The sequence below is a fragment of the Sprattus sprattus genome (genome assembly GCF_963457725.1).
Source record: "Sprattus sprattus genome assembly, chromosome: 15".
In the NCBI taxonomy this organism is placed as follows: Eukaryota; Metazoa; Chordata; class Actinopteri; order Clupeiformes; family Clupeidae; genus Sprattus; species Sprattus sprattus.
Genome location: NC_137913.1, coordinates 18993651 through 19012905, shown reverse-complemented (window position 1 = coordinate 19012905; position 19255 = coordinate 18993651). Strand labels below are relative to the sequence as shown.

Here is a 19255-nt window from a genome sequence, read left to right as displayed (position 1 = left end):
AAAAATGCAGTGAAATGACTCTATATTTTAATTCTAGTCACACAACAGATCAGTGTAAAAATACATTTGTGAACAAATGACAAATAACCTTCATAAAATTAGAGATTAAGTGACTGTGTTTCTCTTGTGCAGGATGAGACAGAGAGAGTCACACTCACAAACTGACACGTATTCTCTCTAAATTATGTAATGTTTTACCATGAACATTCAGGTCTCATCAGTATCAAGTTTAGGGCTTTCATCATAAAATACAGATGAAGCTCAACTAAGCCTCTTGTTTGGATCAAACAGTCTCAGCTTCCACAACACCCTCTGCACTAAAGCCATATTTTACATCACTATTCAAAAATTCAAAAGGTAAACACAGTTATGTCAAAATAATTACAAAACAGAAATACTTCAATAATTAGCAGGGTAGCTGTTAAAGGCACCCCCCTCTCCGCTGTCTGGCTGTTTAATGTGCCGGTTCTGTTTTGTCTCTGACTCACTCCCTCCCTCCCCCCAAAAGAAAAGCTTGCCCCCCAACTGCCACCCCTGCCATAGCTGTCCCTGTCCGTCAGTCCCTAGTAATTAATATTTACCCACGGAGACAATCTGCCTTCTTGTGCTTTGCGACGGATGGCGGTATCCCCATCAGAAGAAGACGGGTCGGTCTTCCTCTCGTCTCTTTAAGGTCCACTATCGCTCTCTCTCTCTCACTTTCTCTCTCCTTTCTTCTCTCTCTCGCCCTCTGTTCTTCACTCTTTTGCTCTCTGTAGTCTTTCGGTCCATTCAGGAAGCCATCTTGTGTTTTTTATTCGTGTTTTACATTGGTGAGCTTGCACGCTCTCTCTTTCTCGCTCCCTCCCTCCCCTCTCTCTCTCTCTCTCTCTCTCTCTCTCTCTTTCTCTCTCTCACTCGCTCTCTCACTTCCTCCCCTTCACCAATAGGTCTACCACATACACACGGGGGAGTTTTTTTTTTTTTTAAAGCCCGTGTGATCGCTATCACTGCTGTGCTACGGAGATCTCCTCCCACTCTCTCTCTTTTTTCACTTAACCCCCCTCCCTCCTCTCTCTCTCAGTCTTTCCAGCAAGCAAAGAAGCTAACTGCATACGTGATGTGAATGCCCCCCCCACCCCGCGCGTGCACTCACTCACTCACTCTCTCTCTCCACACACACACACGCACACACACACACACACACACACACACATGACGCAACGTCACGCTACAGATAGCACACAAAGAGAGCCAAGCCACCAATCAGGGGCCAGGATGAGCTCTGCTGCTAGGGTGAAATACAGACAAGGAGAAAGAGAGAGAGAGAGAGAGAGAGAGAGAGAGAGAGAGAGAGAGAGAGAGAGAAAACCATAAAGCAGAACTGAGCTAGAGAGGTGTTGGAAAAAGAGAAGGGGGGGGGGGTTGGTTACACGGTGTGTGAGTGCGTGCGTCCATGAAAGAGTGACAGAGATGGAGAGAGAGAGAAAGAGAAAAGGAGAAGAAAGAGGAAGAGAATGAGGAAAATGGAAGGTGGACTGGGGGGAAGGGACTCTCTACGGCTGTCAATTATCTCCTTGGGCTCGGCTTCCCTAAACAATGCCTCTGGTATGTGGTATCGCTGAACACCATCTGTGTCACGGCTGCCTGCAACAACCGGACTGGACTGCACAGTGTGGTGCAGCACAGCATAGCACGGCACAGCATAGCACAGCACCACACGGTTTAGCCCGCACACTGTCCGTGTGTGCACCGCAGCACAACCGATCAATGTCACCAGCACTGAAACACACACGCGCTCTTACACCAGGATCTGACAACAACATTCCATGTTGCAGACAAAGACTAGAGATCAAGGACACAAACACAGTTCTGATATCAACATAAGCAGAACCATATGCTAAATGCAATGACTGACTGAATCATTTAAAAATTTTGAGATGAAATAATGTTGAAATGCTATATGGTATTTTTGGTTTTGACAGATCAGTACCAAACAGAAAGATTATAAACAACACATGCTTTGAAGAAACATGCCAAGACACAATTTGGGTTTGAATCAACATAAATAATAATATTTATAAATGGATAATGACATCCTTTCCAATCAACACACTTAAAACTCAACACTCTTTCTGTTACCACTGAACCATTATGGCTTTTCAGTGGGCAGACTTCTGGGAGCACAAGACTACATACCAGACATATTTTTTAAAGTTTAGACGGCTGAGGTCTGAGATTATTCTTTCATGTCTTTTGTTGTTGTTTAAGTTGCTGGTCTGGTTGGGTTAAGAATATGAGTAAGATAAATTGGCCACTTTGTGAGAACATGTGAAAGTGAAATGTGCAAGCCATCGGCAAACAAGCCCAGCCCGGGCTGAAAGGCAGCAGATTATCAGTCAGCTGCTATTGGACGCCACTCACCGGCTGCCAGGCAACAGCAGCTATTGAGATTCCACCCACACCTGCCAACATTGTCCTTGATTATAATCTTCAGGGGGGGTGCACGTCACTTTTTACTCAAACCTCTCATTGAGGAAACTCGCACAACACGTCTGAGAAACAAACAAAAATGCGAAGAAAAAAGCTTTTCCACGCGTTCACTTGTTTATTCCGACAGTAAGTCGCTGTCACAGTTCACAGAGGAATGAAACAACTTCAGAGTAGTTTAGTGAATTAAAACAAGAATTACAACACAAACCCCACAAAAACACAAGTCAGCTCTTTTTCAGGCAAAACTTGGGACTACATCATGTGCAGCACAAAGAAAACGGTGTAAAACTGAAATATCATGTGAGCGAGTTTAAACATTTACTGATCGAGGAAATTCAAACACGTGGGGAATGCTACGAGAGAATAACGTTTTTCCTTTTTTTTGGGACTGTGGGGACCGGTGAGAAAAAGAGAGAGAGAGAGAGCGGTGAGAGAGTGGGGACGCACGTGGGGAGGGAGGGCAGCAGTTTCTGTGACACAGCAGTCAGGATGCCTCTGAGCGTGGGAACTCCCGAGCGCTCACGTCACACACCGTGCCAAAGTGTGCCGGGGCCGTGCGGACGTGTGCGCGCTTACAGCCAGCCAGCCGTCGAGGAGAGTGTGAGAGAAAAAGAAAAGCAAGCGCCTGCGTGCGTGCGTCCGCCAGGGGAAGACCAGCGGTGGCAGTCAGCGTAGTCAATCCTAAACAACGCTGGGCCACTGCAATCTCAGAAATTGCCTATTGCGCTTATTGCGGCTTATAAATGACCGTTTCCAAGCCTCAACATACTCTCCCTTGCTTCGTATTACCATCTACACACACACCTAGCTGGTGGTGGAGACATGTCTGAAAATATCTGACTTGCATTGCAAATGCAATAAATGATCTGCCTACGTATACCAGCACACATAGTTAATCCCATTTGCACATCCCTGTGTTCTACTCTTATGTGTAGACAAACGACCGATTAATGCTTGATGACAAAACCCAGACAGACCTTCAGCACTTAGCCTTGCTTTGCCTAGCTTACTGATTACACCCTTCCCCCTCTACTGCAAACACACACACATACACACACACATACACTCTTGCACATTCACAAACACACAATCAAATCAACAGTCCTAAGAAAAGGCCGAAAAGAACATGCTTGAACTCGTCACGATAACGAGCTGAAAGAAAATCTGCATCCTTGAGTGTGCGTCCAAGCACAGAGAAAGGGCCGGAGTGCCGCTATAATTAAAGCTGAATAACGAGCCTTCATTAAGACGCTCCACCCCCCATTTTCACACACCTCCCTTCTAAGCCACAGTCTGTTACCTCCTACACCTTCCCTAAACATCTCCCATGCCCCCCAACACACGCACACACACACACACACACACACACAAAAGGCTAAAACACAAACTCAACCCGTCTGCTTCTCCTGTGTGTCTGACACCCCTACAAGCCCACCACACTCCAACAGCGCTGGCACAAGTAAGTTATTGTTAAGGACCAGCTGGCCTTAGACTATTGAGTTACACCACAAGGTTATTGCTATATAATATCTGTGCAGTGGTGTATTTAAGTCTGTTTGAAAAGGGTAATATTTGTGATCCATTACAGAGACGGAAAAAATAAGTGCTATGAAAAAAAACATTGATTACAAAATCCTTATGACTTAAAGATGCAGTCTGTAATTCTAGTGAAAGGTTGTTGATATTTGAGCAGAACACTAGCTAGGGGATCGTGAGGAGCAATTCACTGAGTTTGACAAAAAGTGTATTGGATAAGAATCGCGGACTTTCCCTTTAAACATAATTAAAGTCAGCGCAGTTTTTTATTGGTCTATATGAATGATTAATGCCAGTGAAACACCTCAACAACCATTAAGTTGTCTGTTAAGATGTCTACAAAGAGCACAAATTTGTCATGCACGCTTCCTGCATGCCTCTCGAGCAACCTACATAACTGGCCTACCATGCCCCCACTGGGCAAATGTGGAATAATTAGACGTGGTTGCCAAGCGATGGCAAGTCGGCTGCTGCTGCTCCCACACAGGGGTCACGTCAAGGGGAGGAATGAAACCCGGTCACACTGATGAGTACAGTTAGCGCTCCAAGCTAGCTTATTGTCCCTCCTGCCAGTCACTCATGTGTGCTTATACCACCAATATAAATCACTGCTCCATATAACACATGAAGAGGCCAAATCTAATCTGTTTAAATTCATATATGTTTTCTGTGTGTGCTCGGAGTGTTTGTGTGTGTTTGTGTGTGTGTATACTCTGGTCCCTGCTGCTGAAGGATATGGGGTCATTGTGTGGGAGGGATAGAGCGGGGGATGGGTCGTTCCATTTGTAAAGCACCAGAGGCAATAGAGCCACGCACCAACACAACCTGACCTGGTAGCACAGATCCAGTGAGTGGGTTTAGGTCCTCTGCAAAATAGGTTGAGCAGCTTTCAGCCAACCAATCAGAAAAATGAACAAGAAGTGATCTGTTGAATGCATGGTTATAAGGCATCGACAATATTTGGTCTAGGTTAATATAAAAACCTCTGATGGATGATAAGAGATTATGTTTTTATAGAGGGAGTAGGAATCTAAAATTTAAACCAAGGTCTCGCACAGACACACAGCTTTGCAGGGACACCAAATCCAGTCATTCTCTCTCATTAAAATAGCCCAAATACCTTGAGCGTGCCTCTGGTGAGACGCCTGACCAGATAAATGCCTGTGAAATTAGCCATGTTTTCAGCTATAACTAAGGCAGCCTGTCTTTAATTAGGCGTGTCATGCATTCAGCTGTGACATTCAACCTGAATAATTCACAGTGTCCACAGCGAGTGAACAGAAACATGGGGCAGAAAGCTCCTCAGGAAGAAAGCAAAGGGGCTCTGAGGGAAGAGGAGGCTTCTTCAGGCTGCCTGTCTTATCACCCTGTTCCTCCTTATCTACTCCAAGAGGGGTAAAAGTGGGTTCCTTCCCCCTGACCTCCCCTCTCTTTTATCCAGAAATCACTTTTCTCCTTCCAGCCTAAGAAACACCTCACCACAGACTATATTTACAGTCTTCCTGTCCTCTTTAAACCCCCACCTTTCTCCTCGTCTGTTTCTCTCTTTCAATCTGCCCTTCCTTCCCTCCCTCCCTGGCCCCAGGTCAGTCTCCGCCTCCTGTCTGTCCTTGTAGGGCCCCAGGGGTCAGAGGAAAGCAAGAGAGAGAGAGAGAGAGAGAGAGAGAGAGAGAGAAAGAGAGAGAGAGAGAGAGGGAGAGGAGGGTATAGAGTAGGCTAAAATGGAACTCTGCACAGATCAGGATACCAGTGTGTGTGTATGTGTGTGAGTGTGTGTCTGAATCCAGCACCTGAGATCCCTGTGAAAGGAGTGACCCATTGTACACAGTGGGATCAAAAGCTAAGCTATTTGAATGTCTATTCCCAGACAAAATACTGCTTTCAAGTCTGAGGCCTTGTTTTGAATAAACAAAAAACTGCTTTGTCTGGCAACATCCATGAAAGAACACAAACTACATTCAAATCAATATCCATGTGCAAGCGAAAATACCCAAGAAATAATCATTTTGTGAAGGCATGAGCCAACAGGCTGGATAAACTTGCTGAGAGGTTATTACTCAAACTGGTTTACAACTGCTGAGCTAAATACAGACCCTCTTCTCAGCTCACCCACAACAGGCATAAATGCCCCTACACTAAACATGCCTTCCACTTTAACCTTAGTTGACCAATCCTGCAATATTCAGATGTATTGATCAATTGACAGAGTGCACCACTATGGTATAACAAAGAAAGCAGCAGACAGAGAGCCAGCAGAACAAAGAGTCAATAAATATACTAAAAAAGGCACATGAAGGGAGATACAACAACAAAAAACAGGAAATACAGAACAGGAAGTAGGCAGCAGCAGAAAATAAGTAAATACTAGTTGAGAAAAAACTGATGAGTGTTGAATGGGACTGCAGCCGTGTTAAATTAGTTCCTCCAACGAGGTTATGTTTTCATTGTGGTATGTTTGTCTGTCTGTAAGCAGGATTACGCAAAAACTGTCAGCCCAATTTTCATGAAACTCAGTGGAAAAGTGTAACATTGGGCAATGGCATTTGTCCTTGGTAGAGGCGCTCTTCTAGTTTATTAATTTGACATTACTTCTCGCTTAATATGTAGAGCTGAAAGAGTTAAGGGATTTAAAAATACACATATTAAGCTATTTCTGCATGGCATTCTAGCTTGTCTGTTAATGTTGCTATGATGATGGTGTGGCCATGAGGATTGGTTGCAATCACAAACATAATGGCTACTTGTTACATGTTACATGTTTTATGTCATATTCACATCAATTTGAATGCAATATTTAACATGTGTTTTCCATGAATGGTTAGTCGACGGTTGACGAAGATGGTTACATTGACGTGATGCACTCACTAAATGATAATGCTCAGTGCAGAGGTCTGGGCAATTTAGCATGGATTTGTCATTATTGTGAGGAGTGAGAGAAAAACGTGTGCGCTGTGGACATCATCCTTTTCAAAAAACTGATGGAACATTTTTAGAATATCCAGACACGAGTAGACCACAGACCAAGACACAAGCTACATGAGGATAATGATAAGGGGGGGAAAAACTTGTTATGATGGCGATGGATTCACCACTGCGTTACACTTAGTACCTAGTTCTACGGTATGGTGGGTACTATTGCAGCCCTAGTGTTGAAACTATGGTGATTGTAGTAAGGAAGGCGGACCTGCTGCTATTTCACTCTTCAAGAGTGGTAATGAGTCAGCTCTGGTGGAAGCTTCAGTCTTTACCAAACCAACAGTTTAATCAAAACAATACTCATTACTGTTAACACTAAAAATACAAATCTGTGCACCATAAATCAAGCGTTACAACAGCATTGCTTTGGTTCTTACTTTCCAGAAAAGATCTGTTACAGTTAATGAGTAGGCCTACATTAGCTCTGGCATTGTACAATATGATGTTTTATTAGTTCATATTGTGAGGGACTCAGTACATTGGTTGCATACAATACTTTCCCACATCTTTCCCCCAAAGGGTTATTTGTCTTCTTGACTGCAATAACTTAGAAAACGCTGCAGACACCTGATTTAATAACATTGTACAAGAGCATTGAACATGTCTGAAAACTTGATTGTCAATAATCATAAACCATTCATGACAAGTCAAGTTGACAATGTGTAATGATTGTATGGAAGTAGTGGCTAGAAAGTGACATCCAGCTTATCTTAAGAGCGAGTCGACACCTTGACAAATATTGGTCTGATATCCCTGCATACTACTCATCCCAGATTGTGAGAGTTGTCACACAAAGGCAACACTTGGATCCACCAGAGACGTGTTGAGACCTGACATACAAGGAATGTCAAGGGTGGACCCCGGCACAAGGGACGACATAGTAGGTAGCGATTGGATGCAAATAATGTACCACTCTTCCTAAACAGCAACCCATGTTGCATCTTCCCACACCCATCAAAGAAGCGGTTAGTTTGATGCTAATCTTAGCGCTAAAAGTTTCATCTTAAAAGGCCCAATTACTGGGCAGCAGCAATCATTCAGGCCTTGGCTGGGATACACAGCAGTAGCAGAGCTAGTACAAGTTGTCCCACTCTCATACATTGTAGAGGCTCTACCATCCAGAAGCCCAGTCTCTTTGCCCACTACATTCAGTACACTACAGTTGTCATGAAAGACAAACTTTGGAATAATGAACATGCATTGCAAAATACACCCTGCTTACAAATAGCTAAACTTTTCACTTATTTTGAGCATGAATTGAGCATGTGTGGAAGGAACAAAATGACGAGTACAGACATGTTGATTTGGCAGATATCATATTGGTCCTGAAAACAATATAAATCCTGGGTTTGTGTGCTAAGAGCTAAATGTATAATAATGTGCTGACATTCTGATAAAACATACTTTCACTGTACCACCTAGAGAGAGAGAGAGAGAGACGTCTGATTCAGTTTACTTATTCTCTAACAAGTCTCACCATAACCTTTGTAAACAAGTTATAATGTGATTATTACTTGATTTGTGCACTATTGTTTTGGTGAATGGTGCTTGTGAATTGTTACAGAGAAAAATATTAGCCACTCACCTCCCAGCTGTTGGCTTTCTTCTTCAGCTGGTCGCACTTGCGCAACCTGCATATCTGGTGGCCGGTCTTGCGGTTCAGGCAGTTGCTGCAATTGCCACAGTTCTCCTTGCGCAGACAGGGGTCGCACGTGCCACACCGCTTACGCTTCTTCCTCTGCTGGGCTGCTGCCCCGCCTGAGTCGTGGGACTGAGGCTGGACACCTGGGAAAAAGCCCCCGTGGTGGTGCTCGCTCTGGATGTACTCGGCCAAGGGAGACACCGTGCCCATGGCTTTGCCCCGCAGAAGGATCTTGGCATCTTCTTCATCCAGGGAGAACTCATAGATGTCCTGTGGTGGGGGGCCTGGGCCCCCCCTGGGCCTGTCCATGCTGTTGTCCAAGCCCTGGTGGGCTGTGCCAGTGGGAGAGACTTGACTGCACTTTAAAGACTCAGTCCAAGTATTGTCCACTAGGATGGAAGATGGAGAGACAGCTAATGGGCTACGGCTGACTTGGGTCAATGCGGAGCTGAGAGGGGGACTTTGGTTTGATGTCGAACTGTCAGCTTCTAAAGGCCAGTCCTACCCATGCTATCAATCACCCGGATGTCCAGGTGGATTGAAGAGGATCAGGTGACTGGAAATGCACAGCATCTTCATACTAGGTCACCTAGAGGGGTGTACAAAGGTCCATCTTAACTTTGATGAGGGTGTCATGACTGAAGTCACTCTGCTCTTCAAAAACAAGGGACTGTACATGGGAGGGGGAAACAAAGGGGAAGAGGGCAACAAGGAAAAATAGATACATTAATTCCAAATGTATGCCTATTCCCAAAGTTGTAAGGAAAACCAAGTACCAATGCCCATTTTAAAAGACTGAAAACTTTTAGATTCATAAATATATCTCAAGTGACAGAATAATTATATGGCATGAGTTCCATTATTCAGCAATAACCATAAAAATAAAGCGTCTTTTGAATAACCCTTGAATAGTATTGCCCTCTAAAGAGATTGGCTAATGCAACTGAACACCAGACAGTGGACAGATGTCGGCGCACTGAATCGATGGCTAACGCTACGTGCAATATGTGAGAAAATGTCAGGTTATAATGGCGAATCCCCACGAGGAGGTCTTTGTTTGCCCTCTTTGCATGAGAAAGGGCTTTCGTTCAGACCGGCGACGGCGCTCTTTGTGCCGTGCAAGGAAGCTCCAATCAACCGTCAATAAGCCGAAATATTTTAACTGTGTCTATAAAAGCCCGCCGTTACTAGGCCTGTACGGGTTCCGCACTACGTGACATAACAAAACTCTCTAGAAGATAGTTGCAACGTTAGTCCCACCCTTATCGTTAACTTCACCGTTTCCTGAAACTAGATGATTAGACGTGTAAATGCACCCTACTATAAATAATTTCCAACGACTGGTCGGCTCGGTGGAGGAGCAGCTTAATTGTGTAAATTAGAGTAGGCTACTTGTTAAATTCTAACTTATTGCACACAATCCAGTATGATGCAGAACATCTGAAACTACAGTCATATCTGTCAAATGTTTGTTGTCTAAAATGCGTCACCACATAGGCTATAAAGGAACAATAACGTAGACGATAACAGATAGCTGTGTCAACGATAATTCCCGTGTTAGTTTTCTAAAAACAAACAAGCTTCCATAAAATTGCATAAACATAAATGCTTAAAACTATACCTAAACTATCATTATCATAAAATAGCAAAGGAACTTTCTTAATTGCGCACATTGCCAATAATGGTAACCACATTAACACGAGTCTGTTAAATACATACCTATTAAAAACACTAACGTTACAACGTAGTAACATACTTGTCACAAGTGTAACTTTACACTGATCTCTTAAAAGGTAGTCAATGCGCTACTTGCTAGACTGTGGAGATTCGTTGGTGTAACAGAAGCATGCGCTTGGCGCCCCAACCACGTGGCTTATTCAGCACTTTACCGGCTCTTTAACCGGCGACAAACACAGGGATGAAAAAGACAGCTAACGTTAGCGTTGTAATGTGACTAGCAATAACGTTAATAGAAACTACTGTCACACTCACTAACGGATACATGTTTATACATAGGTGATCATTTTGTCGATGTTTGTTTGTTTTCTGCCCAGGGGGAGAGAAATCCGACACATCAGCAGAGCCCCCTCCCCTACTTTGAGACAACACCACCCCAGGGTAGCAAGCCCACCGCAGTAATGATCAGGAAACAATACCCTAACATAAAATATGTTAAGCAATGATAATAGGCCAATTACTTTAGTCCACATCTTCCTAAGTACGCTACTGTATTTACAATCCACATAGCTGTAAACAGACGAGTAATAATCGTCATCGGCTATGCTAAGGAACTCACCATGAGCTTTATCAGATAACACTAACTGAAGCTACCGATGTGTATTGCGCTAATTGTTTACTAGTAGGGAGCTACGTAATCACTTTCACTGAATACACATCATGTTTTCTTTTAGCAGGCAGACCATATCTGCAATAAATAATGCACAGAAGAGAAGCAAACATATTTAACTCCGCTGAACTCTATATTCTAAATACATCCAAATGAATAAATATTCGCTACTGTTATACATACCAAGGATTGACAATTTGTTATACCATGATGATCTATGAAGAGAAGTTGGGAAGACAACTTCGTCTGATGAAGCAGAAAAACTCGACCCCAACAAGTGTCCCGATCAAAGTAACTGAGGGTGAAAAATACTTGTGGAGTCTTTGTAGATTGTTAAAAGTCTCAGCTCATGGGCACTTAATTCCTTGTGAGAAAAAAATATATCCGCAAAAAAAAAGAGCGATTTAAGTAGAAAAAGTTCATGCTCTTTCAGGTCGTGTTAGTCCACAGTCATCTTAGAGTTAAAAGACGATGAAGAGCAGGAGGAAAAGGAGAAGAAAACGTTTTAAGTGATCAGTAAATTGCGGAGTGGAGTTCAATGGGTGCACTGAAAGGAGGGGGTTAAATATTTGGGGCATTACGTCATCACCAAAAACTATACGTCATGTATGATGATATTTTGGCTTTCTCTTGAAAAGATTTTTTGGTTAGGCTTGATTCCAGATGCAATGTTTAAACACGTCAATATTGTAATCGATTAAGATATTGAGAACTAGTTAAACTTATGAGAACTTCAAGCCTATACATTGTTTGACAGCAGTGCTGTCTATGGCTACACCTACTCATTTAGTTGACAAGTTCATAGGAAATACTTATGTAAAACTACATGATCATACAAAGTCTTATAAGACAAGGATCACTCTCTGGGTAGGGGAATCGTTGTTCCCTTAATCTAAATTCTGACATACTTTTTAGAAGTACTGCAACATTCTGATTAAGGACTGAATTCACACATTTCATTACATGTTTTTTCAGGACAAAGTTGCTGTAGGCAGAGTTGCACTGATAACTCAAACAATCTGTATCAGTATCATCCTATAAACCAAACCTGCTGGCATAAGGCAGTGACAGTCATTTCATGTTCTTTATTACATTTGTGTAACTATAAATACCACTATACATGTTAAGAGGTTAATACCTCAGTAGTAGTGAAAGAAAGAGAGGATGGGAACACTGCATCGGTTTTAAGTCTTTTATTTCATAGCACTGTAAAACCATCTGTATTCATTTGACAAAATAAAAGGAAAAAAAAACACCTCATAAACACAAAACACAAAAGGTACAGCATTAATGTCTAGGCATCCTGCCACTGATTTGGAAGCAGGCACCCTTCAGTGCATTGCTACACAGAGTCAGAGGGACAAACAGTTCACTGGCAATAAAATAAAGGTCCTCTGAAAGTCAGTATGAATAAATATAATGCACATTACTGTTCTCCACCTGTCCACATTGAGAGGCGGACGGAGGCAGTGAAATGGAGATGTCTCTTGCACTCAACCCTAAACTGCATTTTAAAGTGATGACAATAACTGGAATGTACATTGAACATTCTAGTCCTTTTAGTCGGACTATGGATGGATTTAAAAACAAACTTTGTCGTGTATGACAAAATCAATCAAGGTCATTAAGAGAGTTTGTATAACAACAATGCTAATTCAATGAATCTAAACTGCTTTCAGGTGGCATGGTTCAGAATAATTCCAAGGTCTGTAAATCCTTATATGGACCTTCTGAATAGCTGTATAATAGGATAATGCAGTGAGAAAATACCCAAACCCACCCCTCCACCAGAAGAAAAAGGATATCATTCGAAAGGCTGATAAGTGGCAGCAGTGAAAATCAAAATCAAGCAAGATGAGAATAAAACCAGATGCAATTATGCTGATGTAATGCAAATGAAAGAAACAAGACGCCTTGGATTGAAATGATCATTCAGGGGCAAAACACAACTAGCAGGGATGGGAGGAGAAGACCCAACCTCACGAGAGATCATAATGAAACAAATGGTTGTTCTCGAGAGAAAAGATTTGTTAATAAACTTTTCATTTTTTCTCTGTGACAGAATTCAGATGGAACTCCTAGAAACGGGTTACGGATTAGGAAACAGGTAAAGAGAACCCAATTTCAGGCTTTGACACCGAAACTCCAGACCCTGTTGCGCTGAGAGTGGAGAGCCTGCTGATGCGTGTTTCTGATCATCGCAAATTCCCTCGACTGCTTTCCCATATGCTCTTATACATTTTCTCAGCGTGACATCAGGGTCTGGAGTTCGCATTAGAAATCCTGAGGTGCATTTTGCACGAGGAACGTACTCATTCCAATCCTCTCTTATTTTGTTTCACTGCCTGTCTACCTCCCGCAAACCCTTATCCCCATCAAGGAAGTGGCCTGGAAATGTATCGGGATCTATGTCCGGACCTGGAATTTGCCAGCTTTGGTCATGTACTTGATGCCTTTGAACGGTTTGTACTTTTCTCCATACATGTCCAATCGATTAACTTTCAGTCCTTTGAAGAAAAAAAAGGGAACACAAACATTTTACAATACAGCTGAAAGAACAGCAATGTTCTGCTAATTATATTGCATTTTGTCAAATGCTCTGTAATAAAAGTAATCTGTTCAGCATTCTTTAAATACATATTTAGTTATATTTAATATACTAAATGACATATTATGTAACATTATTGCGATGGATAAATATCTTGTTTTGTGTTGTGATATATATATTGTGTAATATGTGTAAGCACACTGAGAGCTACTGTACCAAGACAAATTCCTTGTTTGTGCAAACTTGCTTGGCCAATAAAACCTGATTCTGATTCTTAGGCATCATGTTGATGAAGTGGGAAAAGTGAGAATGAGCGCCACTGTGTGGTTAAAAGTTGGAATTGCAACCAGGGCTCCTGTGTGTCATGTGACTTACAGTGTGACATCTTGAGTGAAGATATACAGTATATCACTGTGGGATAATGACCAAGCCGTGCTGGTGGATTAACTGTCAGTGCAGTGCTACCTGATATGGCCAGCTGCTGGATCTTGCACTGGATGTTGAAGGTGGGGTTCTCGTCTGGTTTGGAGGCACCAGTTTGCATGCTCATGGAACCCTTAAGACTGGGGAGCTTCTGGGGGTTGATCTTACCAACATCCCACGATAAGAGCTGGAGAAAACAAAAGTCATATATTACAATATGTACCCATATTGGACCCATGTCAACTTCACAAACTATTCCATAAATGTAATACAATATTTCTATAAGAACAGACAGTGAAATAACACAGTATTGCAAGTAATTACAATGCCAATACATTATCACTGAAAAACAGTTACACGGTTATGTTTCATTCAACAAAAACACCAAATTACATGAAAAGAAAAAAATGTAACTTTAAGAATCTAAATGTGAAGTTTGTGAAGTTGGGAAGTTTACGTTCCCAATGCCCGACAGTTCCCGAATCCGTTCCCCATGTGAAGTTCATTAATAAGTTGTCATTAATGACATTTCCACACTTGTGAGACACTTCAGAAAGAGAGATGTACCTTGGTGACTGGGTCAAAGGTGTAAGTGCCCTGTGAGGCATTGAGGTTGGCGTTGAGGACGCCCCGGGGCAGCTGGCTGCTCACCACCACGGACTCCACTGCCTTGCCCATGGTCTGCTTGGGCCCCAGCGTCATCTCGAAGCGGCCCTGGGAGCTGTTCTCCCTGAAGGTGATGTTGTGCTTCACGTACAATGGGATCGCCACCAGGCTGCAGGAGGAAGACGCCGGAACACACATGCAAAAATGAATGAGTTACTGAATAACTGAGTCATGGAGTTAAGTGTTAAACTCAAATGAGGTAACGAGGGTTGTGTTGCTTTTTTCAATGACAACACCAAGGTTCATCTCTTTTGATCCTGACCGATGACGGTCTGTGGTTGTCATAAGAGACCAAAGAGCAAGCCCCCACACTCAAGGAGGGCTATGACAATCATAGTAGTTTCGATATCTATCAGAAGATTCTTGAGTCACAGAGGCTTTACAGCTCTAGCAGTGCAATGTGAAGAAAGTTTTTAGGTTTCCATGAGTGAGAAGGTAAGTCATGAAACAGTGTTTCTACACATGGCATATGACATGACCTATGACTTCACAGGGGAAACTCCTGCCGCCGCAAAAACTTTGAATAGTCATTTTACTTACCGTAACAACACTGTGTGTATGTGTGTGTGGAAGAGAGAGTGAGTGTGATCAGAGACTAAACACAGGGCTTACTTCTGCGAGCTGACATGGTACGAGAGCAGCCGGAAGTTTCCATCTGGAGGAATGAAAGAGAGAATTCGCTCGGCCTCCCAGCGCTTAAACCGCACACACGGATGGAAACTGACATCATCCAGCAGCCGGGGGTTCTGAGAAGAAGCAGGGAGAGTACAGCTGGTAGTGAACACAACTGCATCCATTTTCAGGAATACCAAGTTTCTCAGAATACATTTTCAACTTGAATATATGAGCGACATTAGGTAGGGGGTCATATAATGCATGAAAACATCAACAGTTAAAGGGAGAATTACGGTAATCTTGAACCTGGGCCCTATTTAAGGTAATTTTCTACAATAGTTGAGGTAAACAGACACAGGTCCATGTTGTCAGACACATATAATAACAGAATTTTATCGTATAACCATTTTGCATTTGCTGGTTATAGTGTACTAACTCAGCACTGGACCAGTTTCACTTGTTTTTGACCCTAGTAAGAGCCCAGTTAAAAACACAAAATACCAGAGTTCTCCGTTAATAAACTGACCATCAGAAAAAAACATTATCACTTATGACGTATTACAGCCAGGAGGTGCCACTAGATGTAATGGAAATATAAAAAATATAAAAATATTATCCAGGTATAGAATCAACAACATGGATTATTGTTTGATCAATTCTGTAATGGTAATAGTTTGATCAATCCTATCATATGTTTATACCTCATTCTGGCAGTTGTGTTATAACTGCAAACTGGTGAGAGAGTTCAATGTACAAAGGGGTGTAGAGTTTTTATCTGAAATTAATCATTTCTGTGCAACCAGATACACAGTTTTTATGTCTACACTTCTACAAATCTACACTTGATTTGGGCTGAGGTAACCATACTTTAGATTCTTTCCCACAACCAAAAAAAATATTTGTCTTTATTTTGTTTTCAAACCATCTTTCCTATACCCACCATGACTGTGAAAATGTGCCCCATTTCACACTCTGGTCAAACAAACAAAGAAAAAGTCCACGGAAATGATTAATGTGTACATGTTATCTTATTCTAATGAAATTGTGTCTTTATCTTTTGGGAGGGTGAGACAGGAATATAGACAGCCCAGAGGACCCAGATCTCACCATGAATGAGAGAGTGAGGTCAGGCATGCCCGTCAGCTTCACACAGGCATCAATCACTCCCTGGATCTCTGCAGTAATAGTGGAACCTATGTAACATGCAAGGAAAAATGTGGGATATTCCATTAACAGAACAGCCATCATAACGGTGTAATGTAAGTTATGAAATAAAATAAAGTAGCTGCAATTACATGGCACAAAAATACCCTACCTGACTTGTCAATGATAGCATCAATCTCTTCCACCACATCAAAATATGCCTCATTGTTAGTGTATTTCACTCCTGTGCGACGCCAGGGTACAACAGAGAGCTGGCCGGTTGGAAGCTGCTCCCCTACATTAGTGCTTCCTGTTGATGAAAAGGACATGATTAGCTATAACAAATAACTCCATAACATGAGACATCAGTCTATGAAATCCTTATTTGTGTGGACAAAACAGAATGATTTGCTTTCAACAGGGCTTGGGTGTTCAAGCTGAAAAGATATAGTCATATTTAAGATCTTCATCAGCTGAGTACCTCTTTGAGTGCTGCACCAACAGCAGTTACTATTACCGCTATCGCTCCCTTGCTGTTGCTAACTTTGCAACTTTATGTAGCATTACAGTTAAATGCCATTATTAGATACACAAACAAAACCACACTTGCTAACTAACTGCAAATATATTTGTTCATTGAGGATAACTATGAACAAACCTGTGATAGTGTTGACCACTGTGCGAAGGATGGTGGGAGGCTTGATAAGTTCTTTGAGGATGTTGGACTCGGTGGCCAGAGGGAAACCGTTGTCAAGCATCTCCTCCAGCAGCTCGTACACAACAACTACATTGTCTTTAATGGCAGCTTCACTACAAACTCCAAAATAATCCTGAAAGAAAGTGGACGGAGAGAGAGACAGACATAGAGAGTAAGGCAAGGCTACAAGGATACATCCACTGATATGTAGCAAATGCATGCACAGGTGCAAAAGATCAAATGCCTCAATACACACACCTGGAATGTGTCCACCACTCGGTGAAGGAACTCGATGACAAAGAGCGGAGGCACCTCTGTCTGAATGACAGCTACAAAGAATATCTTGTGTCTGAGCACATTGATGAGGTAGTGGTGAGGAGTCGGAATGACCGGGGGAACGTTCTCGGGCTCAGTGGCGCGTTCCTGAGCCTCGAAGAAGTAATCACACACGGAACGGCTCACAACACTCTTCCAGTGTTTCTCCAGGAAGATGTCCCCCGAAGAGTTCACCAGGAATAGGCTGTGGATCATCTTGACTCTGCTTAGAAGAACAAGCGTGTATGCAATGAACTCTGATCGTAATTACACAATGTATTAACATCTAACAAACTATTTAGAAATGTTATAAATGCATGCAAGGTCCTGCCAATACTAGCACTTTGTACTCTAATGCAGAAAGTGGCCGTTCTGAAGCACCAAGGCTGGGTGGAAAGAGGATAGCTGATATGGGTTCATTTAATATTCTTAAACTGGTGACGATCAAGTTACCATAGCATAGAGGGTCCGATTAGGAACGTTGATCACAGAACAGGGCCTAAATACACCAAAGGAGTAGGCTAGCCCGTCTATCTTATGATATCGGCAGCGCATCCTGATTCTGCATCCCTACATATTTGCATCCGTGTTTTTTCCTCTATCACAGGACTGTCTTGTGACAACGAGCTCCGTCATGCAGCGAGAAAAGATACCAGGCTACTTCCTACTTAACATTTCCTAAAATATCTACCCGTATCCTGCCCATGTGTGCGCTACGAAAGGTGTTAGAAAAGATACTCACCGTTTTGGTTTTCCTATCTGAAATTTCAGTTTATATCTTGTACTAATAGATGAAAGATGAAATAATGTTGCTAAGCCAGTCTTCCCCGTTATTCGTCCCGCCTAGTGTGAGCGACTGACGTAAGGCTGGACCAACCAGAGAACACAGATAACAGGAATGCCCGCCCAACTAAAATAGTTATTGGCTTCCGCTGCGGAAGTGAGACAAGATGTGTACTTAATTATCATTGGAAACTGACCAATAAACGTCATAAGTCCATGGCTATTGATTGGCTTAAGAACGTAGGCCTACTTAGGTCTGACATTTTGTATCACGGCAAAGAAGCATGTCAATGAATCCTAGACTTGTTTATATCCAGTGAGTGACTACCTTGTCCAGGTAAGAATATACGTTTTGTTTGCTAAGAAAGTGTCAGATGTGCTTCTGACCCTGAACATTAAGAAAATACATACAGTGTGCGCTAGGTTAGATCCAGTGAGCAGTAAATATGATATTAAATAAGCCTCCCAGGTAATGGCTTTTCCGCATACCTAACAATTTTATCTATATTTCTGAGGCAATATTAGTTTTTGTTTAGTTATTTTTTGAAAAGGCCATATGATATATCACTAGGCCTAGTGTATACATTATTTCTCAGGATACGTGCTCAACAAATACAGTCACAACTGAAATGGCTCAACATAATTTATTTTTGTTTCATGTTAAAATGTACAGAGTTCTTTGAAAGTACTTGCTAAAAAGAAAAAAACGAATAAATGGAAATACATACAGGGACGAAACAGAGAGGAGAGGAAGTCGGACGCAATCGACCCTCTATGAGCGCCAGGCCCTCCTCGCTCCCTGTCTATCGTGCTCTCTCTTAGCTTACAACTCACCATGTACAATTACAAAGGATACAAAAAGGGGAAGCAATATAAACAGACAGAAATATACTGAGCTCATTTTTACATGCCTCTTAGATGTAAGGAAGTCGTCCTATACACACACGAAAAGTCCAAAACAAAAAGAAAAAAGAACGCTAAGTGACCTTTAGATATTTATTTTTTCCTTTTGTTTTAAAATAGCATTAATATACTACACAAAGATAGAAAACTCTAAAGATGAGATGGAATGAAGAGGTTAAAGGCATCTTA

At 42.2% G+C, this 19255-nt stretch overlaps 2 protein-coding genes across 4 annotated transcripts in view; both read right to left on the bottom strand.

The window, feature by feature from the left end:
• The window catches only part of tet3 (tet methylcytosine dioxygenase 3), a 33775-nt gene extending 33007 nt beyond the window's left edge, over window positions 1–768 (bottom strand). Inside the window, exon 1 of one of the 2 annotated variants that reach the window (XM_080853017.1) lies at window positions 582–768. The gene's annotated coding sequence lies outside the window, so the exon portion shown is untranslated. The remainder of the gene's footprint in view (window positions 1–581) is intronic. The other variant, XM_080853016.1, reaches the window with a different exon arrangement.
• Window positions 769–13369: 12601 nt separating this feature from the next.
• On the bottom strand, window positions 13370–17596 carry ap3m2 (adaptor related protein complex 3 subunit mu 2; the record flags this gene model as incomplete). 2 transcript variants are annotated; one of them, XM_080853023.1, is made up of 8 exons in its annotated part: window positions 13370–13480; window positions 13987–14131; window positions 14512–14719; window positions 15223–15356; window positions 16333–16418; window positions 16541–16678; window positions 17027–17198; window positions 17324–17596. In XM_080853023.1, the coding sequence occupies 8 exons, from the start codon at window positions 17594–17596 to the stop codon at window positions 13380–13382; spliced, it is 1257 nt and encodes a 418-aa protein (XP_080709149.1). In that variant the 3' UTR covers window positions 13370–13379. The 2 variants fall into 2 exon arrangements, with proteins under 2 accessions (XP_080709149.1, XP_080709150.1); XM_080853024.1 differs by lacking the exon at window positions 17027–17198 and having other exon boundaries at window positions 16541–16688.
• Window positions 17597–19255: the final 1659 nt, after the last annotated feature.